This window comes from Stylophora pistillata, chromosome 4, assembly GCF_964205215.1.
Source record: "Stylophora pistillata chromosome 4, jaStyPist1.2, whole genome shotgun sequence".
NCBI classification, from domain to species: domain Eukaryota; kingdom Metazoa; phylum Cnidaria; class Anthozoa; order Scleractinia; family Pocilloporidae; genus Stylophora; species Stylophora pistillata.
In genome coordinates this window covers 6,934,176-6,944,251 of record NC_142522.1, presented here as the reverse complement: position 1 = coordinate 6,944,251, position 10,076 = coordinate 6,934,176, and the positions used below count along the sequence as shown (strand labels likewise).

The 10,076-nt window shown below is 38.2% G+C and overlaps 2 protein-coding genes across 2 annotated transcripts in view; both read left to right on the top strand.

Moving 5' to 3' along the window:
- The first annotated feature begins 5,324 nt into the window (after positions 1 to 5,324).
- Positions 5,325 to 9,710, top strand: LOC148732181 (A disintegrin and metalloproteinase with thrombospondin motifs 6-like). Its single transcript, XM_088756815.1, has 4 exons — positions 5,325 to 5,642; positions 5,846 to 6,008; positions 8,690 to 8,865; positions 9,373 to 9,710. The coding sequence occupies exons 1-4, from the start codon at positions 5,325 to 5,327 to the stop codon at positions 9,553 to 9,555; spliced, it is 840 nt and encodes a 279-aa protein (XP_088612941.1). The 3' UTR covers positions 9,556 to 9,710.
- The window catches only part of LOC111337488 (uncharacterized), a 30,993-nt gene continuing 30,562 nt past the window's right edge, over positions 9,646 to 10,076 (top strand). Inside the window, exon 1 of the mRNA XM_088756814.1 lies at positions 9,646 to 9,685. Coding sequence (XP_088612940.1) covers positions 9,646 to 9,685 — 40 coding nt within the window. The remainder of the gene's footprint in view (positions 9,686 to 10,076) is intronic.

Below are 10,076 nucleotides of genomic sequence, written 5' to 3'. Positions count from 1 at the left end.
TTTTGTATCAGAGAACGAAAGGTAAATTTTATTTCCAATATTTCCTTTGAAAAGAAACGAAGAATTCGAAAAGCTTTAGACAAGTAACACCGCCTGTGTAATGCTGATCTTAGAGCTGCGATCGCCCAGTCGTTGCAAATATTCTTGTTATATCGCTTTAAAATGTGTATCCCAGCTTTTACCTTCCACGCTGAAAGGCGGCATTCCAATTCATTCTCTTTAATATTTTACTATGATAAAGAGATGGTAGAGTGCCAGCGCCAAATTAAAAAAGGTGAAGTTACTTTTAGATGTGTTTATGAGCGGCCATCACTAAATATCGCCTGGAGGTGTGTAAATATGAAAAAAAATCGAAAATCCCCAAACTTTGCCAGAATATGGGTCTGGATAAAATATTTCTAGAAAAAATACTTTGAGTTCCATTGCATTTTTATTTTACGCGAACGGCGGCAAAATCGGTTTGGTGGCTTTCACGTCAGGTTCACAAGGTCCAGACAACCCGTTATTTGAACGTCGATTGAAAATGAACAAAACAGTAAATGTTACCAAGGATTTTCGTAATGAAAAGAACGCGTATTTATGAACTGTCTGAAGTGTTATTTGTCGATTCCGTTGCGAACTAAATCTTAGGGCAATTGTGGTTTTTTTCAATATTTCACTTATTTTGGCGGCCAAAAAAATGGTAAAATCGAGGGGGTAAAATCGCACCTGGGTATGAGCGGTGATTACCACCAAAATTAAGTTTGGAATTTTATTATGCTGTTTGCCGATGATGTTCGTCAAAACCTCGATGCTATTATTCGTGTCCGTATGCTGTTATACGAAACCTCAATACTATTATTCGTGTCCGTATGCTGTTATACGAAACCTCGATGCTATTATTCGTGTCCGTATGCTATGGGGCGCCAACCCAGTCAATATTCCCTCTGCATTTCTGTGACCCAGTCTACTTTTGACATGGTCGACTCGACTTTTTATATGGTCAACTCGACTTTTTATATGGTCAACTTGACTTTTACATGCTCAACTTTTGACTTTTTCTATGGTCAACTCGACTTTTTATATGGTCAACTTGACTTTTTACATGCTCAACTTTTGACTTTTTTCTGTAGTCAACTCGACTTTTCATATGGTCAACTTGACTTTTTACATGCTCAACCTTTGACTTTTTCTATGGTCAACTCGACTTTTCATATGTTGAACTTTTTACTCTTTTTATGGTCAACTCGACTTTTTACATGGTCAAGTGGTAATCTTTTTAGTCGTTCCATAATGCATTGCGCCCAATCACTAACAAAGATGGCTGCTAATGCTCCACTCTTTGGCTTTTGAGGAAAGAATGGCCCAAGACCCCTCTAGAGAACGCAACGAGTACGGATTATTTCTATTTTTTTGACAATCTTAAGCTACTGCTGTCTACAATAACCTCATTTGAAGAAGCAGAAAGATGCAATAGCTTGTCTTTTGAGGATCTTGACCTGGCAGCTGATCGATTGAGAACTGCTGCAGAGACCATCCAGTTACTCACATCAGAGATTCGGAATAACGAAGATTTCATTGATGTGGCATCAATTCTAAACTTGTCTCTTATTAAGGTTACGAACTTGATTGATGAGCTGCAGCAATACAGAAATGGGATGTTAGATTTTCACAGTGAAAGGGCATATAGTAGCCCACCTGATTCAAGAAGGAACGGTCCTGGGCGCCCACCTTATGTCATTGAGGAAGAACAGATACGCTTTTTAAGAGAAACGCATTTTTCTTGGAAAAAGATATCTGATTTACTTGGTGTGAGTGAGAGTACCCTCTGGAGGAGGAGATTAATGTATGGCATGACTGACCAAGAAGAGTCAAGTTGGACTCAGATATCAGATTCTGATTTGGAAAACATAGTGAAAGAAATTCAAGAACTAACTCCAAATATTGGACAGGCCCGACTGGTTGGTGCTCTGAGAAGCAGGGGGCTAAATATTCCACGATGGCGTGCGAGAAATTGTCTTCAAACTCTCGATCCTGTTGGGACAGTTTTACGGTGGCGATCTGCAATTTACAGAAGAAAATACAACGTTCCTAAGCCAAATGCTCTGTGGCACATTGACAGCAACCACAAACTCATACGATGGAGGTTAATAACTCACGTGTGCGTTGACGGGTATTCCAGAATTATAATTTATGCCCACTGCTGCAATAACAATAAAGCTGATACAGTCCTGGAACAATTTATTGGAGGTGTCAACAGTTATGGATTGCCTTCTAGAGTGCGAAGTGATTATGGTATGGAAAATTTCAAAGTGGCAGAGTTCATGCTAGAGCAGAGAAGTGTTGACAGAGGTAGCATTATAACTGGTAGCTCTGTACACAACTGTCGTGTAGAGAGGTCGCACAGAGATATTTACTCAGAAGTACTTTGCTTTTTTGCAAGAACATTTTCTCGCTTGGAGGATAATGAGCTACTGGATCCACTAAATGAGTTGCATTTATTTGCATTGCATTATACATACATTCCCAGACTCAAAAAGTGTTTACAAGAATTCAAGGGTCAGTGGGAAAATCATCCACTATCTTCAGAACGAAATCTTTCTCCTATTCAATTATATACAGCTGGAATGCTTGAAAATGAACACTCTGGATATGCTGCAGTTGAAAGCGTGTTTAATGCTTGTAGTATGCATGATTATGGTTTTGATCCCTCTACCCCTGTCTCTTTGGAAGAAGAGAATTATCAGGTAGTAGTTCCAGAAACAACTGTCCCACTTTCTGGTCAACAGATAGCATTCCTAGAAAGTCACTGCAACCCCTTACAAGAAAATGACAGACGTGGTGAAAATACATACTTAGATTGTTTAAGAATTTTGTATTCTTTGCTTTCACAGGATATATATCAACTGAACTGACAGCAGTTGCAAACTTGTATTTTGTATAAGAAATCACTACTACAAGCTACAAAATGCACAAAACGCAATGCTTTTCATTGCACTTTATGTTTTTGAAAGAGAACTTTAAATACTTATGGAACTCATTGCATGTTTAATAAATCTAACAATATAACATGTTTTAAACCCAACAAAAGAACCCTAACATAATTTCCATCTATGTCTTTTTTTTTAACAAAATTCATGCTAAGAAGCCTTGATAACAAGATAAAATGAGTGTGTTCAGTTGTAAGTAAGTAAACCAATCTTGTAAAGACTCAACTCAACGTAAAATTACATTGAAACTGAACAGTCTGAGAACAAATGAAGTTGAGTAAGCTATACATGGTGAGACCACTTTTTGGTACACATTTATGCTATTTGCTCACAATCAATCAATCAATCCTTTATTTAAACACGTGACACCTAGGAGTACAGAAGTTCTCGTTAAAACGTGTATGTGTATTTACAATTAGAAATAAAACATAATTTCAGTAAGAATACAAATAATAAGTAGATCTATTAAATAACTAAAAACAGGATCGAAGATCATAGACAAGAGCTATCAATGAAAAGTTATAATATTAACAATAACGATATTTACAATCACTACCACTAAGCCATGTGGGCTTTAAGAGAACGCTTGAATGAAACAATATCTTGAGATTCTCTGAGTCTAGGGGGTAGCGCATTCCAAAGTTTACTAGCTAAAAATGAAAAAGACCGATGTAAAAACTCAAGATTAAAAGGAGGTAAATCTAGCCTTGTACTGAGCCCGCGTAAACTATGCGGTACATTTCTAAAATGAAAAAATCACTTATATAAGGAGCCCCCTTATCATACAAGCACTTATATAACATAACTAACGATTGGAATTGCCTACGAATCTCCAAAGACTTAATGTCGGCCAACTTGAGGAGGAAGTCGTATGACACAGACTTCGAGAAGCCTAATATAGTTCTTAATATAAAGTAATTAGTTGTCTCTATTTTGGTAGTCTCCGCCTTACCTACTCCCAGTGAAAGGGGACTGCAGTACTCAAGATGAGGGAGAACATAGGCCTTATATAAACGAACTAACACGTCCTTTGAAATAAACTTACGTATTCTCCGCAAAGCCGAAGCCTTTGCTCATCTCTTATTCAGCTGTTGCTTTATGTGCGCTTTAAAAGTTAATTTGCTATCTAGGACCACCCCAAGGATTTTGAGTGTGTCCTTTGTATGGACATTAGAATCATTGAGATGGAAATCATACTGGTGTGAAGACGGGCCAATACCGATAGCTTGCGTTTTGGCGGCATTAATCTGTAAAAAATTCATTGAGAACCATCTCGATAGAACGCTCAGATCAGAGTTAATTATATACTGCAATACTGTTGGTGAGACATCAGAGGCGTAATGAGTAGTGTCGTCAGTGTATAGCCTCAAGGACGTTTTAGTAATAAAATAATTAAGATCATTAACATACAAATTAAATAAGAGTGGACCCAACAGGGACCCCTGTGGTAAACCAGTTTTAACGGTTCTCCACGAAGAATATACACCATCAAGTTTGACTCTCTGTCTCCATCCAGTAAGGTAAGCGGTCATAGTTTCCAGCGCATCATGCGTAAAACCATATGCCTTTAATTTAGCTAGGAGAAGCGGATGACACTATGTTCATCTCCCAACTATCTGAATTTAAAATGGCCATGAATTCTTCTCTGAGCTCACAAAAGCTAGCATATGTGCTGGACACCTCTAAGGTGTAGCTACAGGTGTGGGCAATAGGCCTTCTCTGTAGACCTTCGCTCTGGGTGAATGATATTGTCAACCTTTCAGTGACAAGAACATCAGATGCAGTTGTAAACCTCAAAAATAAGGTAAGCTTAGCTTGGTCAAGCCCTCTAATAAATCTCTTGAGGTGGGCCAGTGTTTCTGTCTCAGCTGCTGTAGCTGGACTGGCTTCAAGTAGGCCAATAACTTTCACATTACTTGGAATAATTGAAGAATAGAATTGATGTAAAGATTTCACATCTGAAAAATAAATTTTGAGGTGGGCAAGAATTGGTTGCCAGCAATCACTTACATATTTGGGTTTTTGCACTATTTCCTTATGAGCAACCTCTCTCATGATTTCTACAAAGTTACTGTGTGTGACTTTTCTCTTACAGTCAAATGCTGACAAAAAGTCAAGCATCTCATCACTGTCACATGCAATACTATTGGCCAAGCAGCCTTCTATAAGACTAGTTTCAGATGGAGAAACATAATATTTGAAGGAATCTTGCAACATTTCAGGGGTAATGCTCCCCTCACCAAAAATACAACCAGCAAGAAAGGCTTTGCTTAATTTATAGGGAAAATACTGACTCTCAGTATATCCCTTAACAAGTATCCTCCCCACTGCTTCCCACTTATTGCGGTCAAAATCATGCCTAATATAAGGGACTCTTTCAGTCTCCCCCCAGCATGTGGGACTCATACTTCTAGAACTGGTTCGTTAAAGATAAGTGAGTTAAAAGATGTTGTCAGAAGCGAAAGATTGCAAGTGAAGTTCCGCGCTTTCGGAGAGGAATTCCTGCTTGATTTGAGGAAAAACCACAGACTCGTGGATTCCAAGTTCACCAGTGAAATCCTGGACAGTTTACATTCATCGCTGAAACAGAATATATCTAGATATTGTTATTACATCGGAAGATTGCGGTTTCGTTCGCAATCCAGCGTTGCTATAAGCGGATGTCACGGGCTGGTAAGCGATGATAACGTTTCTTTGTTTATTTCTCCCGGTTGCCTTTGTTTACAAACCGTTTTCATGTCGTAGCGGATCCCAGGGAACTTATCTGTAACCTTCATAGATCGACGTGTTGAAAGACAAATACCCTTGCTTCTCTGTTACCTGGTCTAGACGAACCTTTGCTCTGAAAGGTTATCTTTGTATCTTTGTTGTAACAGATGGGACTCATACAAACGAAGGAGGAAGATTATTTCATAGAACCCATGACCAAGGCGAAGATCAAATCTCATTTGTTTTACAAGAGGTCTTCATTGTTAGCATCACTGCCGCAAAGTTTACCTACCACCCGCAAATGTTCATTTTCAGCTCCTTATTCGCCAGGTAAACGAAAAATAGGACTACTCTTATTCTTGAAGTTAACACGAGGGTGTCACGGGTCTGATTTCATTTCACTGACTTTAACGGGAAGGCGATGAAATACACCAGGCTAAGGGTTTGTTCCTTTGGAAGGATCCAGATCAGTTTAATCCGAGATCGCTCACGGGTCACGGTGCGCTAAAGAAAGGGTTTTGGTGCGTAGTGTCAGTTACCATGACAGCAGGCGCGAAATTTTGTAGCGTCTGTTTTAAAGGAATAGAACTGAAAATTTGGAAACGAAACCAAACCGACCTTGGCGTGTAGAGCTAGAGCGGTTGTTTTTTCATTAATATAGGAATTCACCTATGAATCAGCGCTAGTAGAAGCAAGCTTTTCCGAAGACTGAAGTTCAATGTTTTCAGCTGATAAAAAGTAAGAAAGGAAAAAAGTGTGTTTGTACGAAGAGCATGAAAGACAAACTAAACGTCGATTATAAAGGCCATATGATTGACTTGATTTCAAAGATTATAAAGCTATACCTGGCCATTCGCTCCGACGAAGGGCCAACGCTCGAAACGTCAGCTTTTACAATCGATACGGTGGCCAATTTACCATTTCAACTTTGTTGATATATCCAAATTATTTCGTTACCCCCATCGACGCAGCCCCAAACAGTTTCTTTCGAAACTATCAGCCTTTATTCATATATACCTGGCTTGGTCACACTGACGTTCACAGTGAAGCTGGCTGCTGTGCTCTATATGTCGACCAAGAATTAAGAGGGAGGGAAATAAGGTTAAGCGACCTTGGTTATCTTTTGTCTGCAGCGTCGATAAAAAAGTTATTGGTACAAATTTGACAAATATGACAAATAACTTGTCGGTAAATCATGACTCAAAACTCCTACATTGATTAAAAAAATCATGATACTAATTAAAAGTAGACGTTGTAAACTGACCTAGCGAGGTTTTATCTTGCCGTCTATGGTGATGTTATTGATCATTATTCATTTTAGAGGACTTCCAATCACTGTTTTTTTCTCATATAGCATTCTTCCAATTCTTAAGATATGCAGGTGTGCGAAATTGACCTACTCGGATGTGTAACTTTTGTAAAATTTCACTAACTTATCTTATCATTGTAATTCGTGGAATTGTTTCGTGCTCCAAGCTGAGAACATATTCCATGTGCAGATTAAAGGCTAATTATTGATAATTCACTATAAACTTCTTGATAAAAGTAGCTGTCACCAGAGATGTTTCTCATAAATTATGCGAGAGTCGTTGGTTTTGAATTATCGAAAAATTGCTAATCCAGTGTCAGCTGATGAGTAGATCATTATGTTTAATTTTAAAATTTTAATTTTAAAATTTTACTTGAAAGTACAGCCGTGAACAATAGCTGAAGCTATTAACAATAGTGAAGAATAGCCCATTTCCGAATTACCCTTGACCTCATTTTAAAAACGAGTCTTGGTGCTCATCCTTTCACATTATAATAAGTTTTCATTCACATGCAAATTAAACTCATTTTCACAAGAATGGTTGAGCACCAGGCCTCGTTTTGAAAAAGAGGCCAAGGGTAATTCGGAAATGGGCTATTTATGCGTGATAATCTATCAAAACGAGCTTTAATAGCCTCGTTGTGAGTCCGCATTCTGTAAAAGCTTTAAGAACTTAAACTTACAGAGGAAATTGTAAAGAGATTTTATAGGAGCTCGTTCACCCAATTCAAGTCTCCTCTTTACTCTGCTGTGACCAGTCAACGGATCGGCCGTTAAAAAGATATCCTCCAGTTTGTATATAATCTAATGTTACACAGCCAAATGGACCTGTCATTCGTTTGATTGTTCTTGTCTTGAGAGCGTTGTAAGGCTGATCTAAGGATTATGAGAAAATTCAGTGATTTAGTTAAGCTCATTCTAATCCGTCAAACAGCTTAAATTTACAGCTCCATTATGGAAGTCCATGTAAAAATTTTGGTTCACCTAATTCATATTCCCTCTTTGTACCGTTGTGACGAGTCAAAGCATAATTAGGCCCCTTAAACAGATTAAATCCCGTTGAAACAAAATCCAACATTGTTAAGCGAATGGCTTGACAGTCCGTTAATTTTTTCGTGTCTGGGAGGTGTGACGAACTTTATCCAAGGATTATGAGGTCAAGTAATGAAAACAAATCCTTTCCTCCGGAAGACGTCAAGTAATGAAAACAAATCCTTTCCACCGGAAGAAAATTAAGTTATTGCTTGAGATTATGAATTTGGCAAAATGCTTAAATCCAATTTTTTTCATATCTGGCAATTTACCAGCTGATTGCCGAAAAATAGAAAAGAAATCGATCTTCGGATGCAGTGTTACTTTGTCCTAATTTAGTGAAGTTGACTCTTAGGAACCTTTCTTGGTTGAAGTGTTTGTAAGGATTTTTGAACCCGATCATGTACAACGTTTAGTAGCCGTAGTTTTGAACGAAGTAACCAACAGAAACCTCCCATTCGTTGATACAGTCGCAATCTGTAAAAATTATGCTCGGTCAGGGGTTCTTAACATATTAAATCTGCCCCACCAGCCGATGTTTCCTTATTTGGTTCATACCGACCAGTTTCGTAGTCTATCACACCTCCTTACTGTACTATGTCTGATCGAAACGATCAAAATTCACTCATGTGGTTTTGTCAACATAATATCGCTGAATTTTTTTCCTCAGCTCATAGGAATCTCAAACACGCAAAGAGGCAATTTTGGCGAGAAGCAATCCGTCGCCAGCGTCGTTCAGTGGATGATGAGGTCACAGTCCAGCTCTTGGTGGTTGTTGAAAGGGAAATGATAAGTTTCCATGGCAACCAGTCCTTGGAGGAATATGTTCTAACCGTCATGAATATGGTGAGATAGATATATACGCCATTGGGCAAGCTTGTTCATTGGTTATTAGTCAGTCAGTTTTATTATTATTATGATTATGATGATTATTATTATTAATGGACCCCTTTCTTTTCTCTCGGCTCCTACGGATCAAGACGAAGCTGAGGTCCTTTAAAACTTGAGAAAAAAAAAGCAAAAACACCAAAACGAAAACACTAAAACAAAACAAAACAAAACAAAAAAAAAGCGAGGGCCACATCTTGCCTAATTGACCGAGCAAGTTTGTTTAATAAGATATTTTGCAAATTCTAAATGGAAGAAATTTTAGAAATTCGTAGTTTTCATAGTTTTGACTAACCAACGTACGTTTGTTTCCAAATCTGCCAGGAAAAGATTTTCTTCTATCTTCTTAATTATAAAAGATGAATGCGGATGACACTGAAGGCGTTGAGTTCCTTTATGCAGTCGTGGCTTTGAAATTGACGCGTCCAATGATAAGCTCAAAATAATTTAATTTTTTTTTGTAAGGTGGCCGACCTGTACCGAGACCCAAGTATTGGGACGAAGATAAATATCGAAGTGTCCAAGCTTATGCTTCTGTACAATATGCCTGTAAGTAAGAACGTGCAACAATACAACACAGTTACAGTCGAACCTTCAATGACGGCCACTGCTTCAAAACGTCGACTTTTTTCGTCTCGCCGAGGGTAATTGTATTCACTGTTATTTTAGCCTCTCTAAAATGACCACTCGACGAACCCTTAACAATGTCAACGGCTATTAAAGGAATCTCCGACGTATATGCATTCTGTCACGTCGAATGATAAAAGACTGAGGAGTGGTGAAGCATACTTTTTCAGACTGTCCTTCACGCACTAATACACTAGAGAGAAACAAAAATTTCTGATGTGCTTAGGGGTCTTTTTTCTGAACGTACATCAGTTTTTGTGTCTCATAAAGATACATTATATTTGATTGTGTTTCGTATTGATATACTACACCACGTATGTTTTTGTGAGTAAAAAGGTTCTACCATTCCGAAAAAGACTGTCTCCTCTGTCGCCAACGTGGCCGTTGTGGAGAGGTTGGGTTGTTTTCATTTCTGATGTGATGCTGTGTTTATCCTTTTTTTTACCCTTTTTCCTCTCTCTCTTTTATGAAGAACATTTCGCAATCTCTTAAATTCAAGCTTGCTTTTAAACTCTAATTATTATCTTTTGCCTTTCTACGCG

Coding starts and splice junctions, on each gene's coding strand:
- LOC148732181 (XM_088756815.1), top strand. CDS start 5,325: ATGCCTAATATAAGGGACTCTTTCAGTCTCCCCCCAGCATGTGGGACT. Junction 5,643..5,845: donor TAAGCGGATGTCACGGGCTG/GTAAGCGATGAT, acceptor TTGTTGTAACAG/ATGGGACTCATACAAACGAA. Junction 6,009..8,689: donor TTCAGCTCCTTATTCGCCAG/GTAAACGAAAAA, acceptor TTTTTTCCTCAG/CTCATAGGAATCTCAAACAC.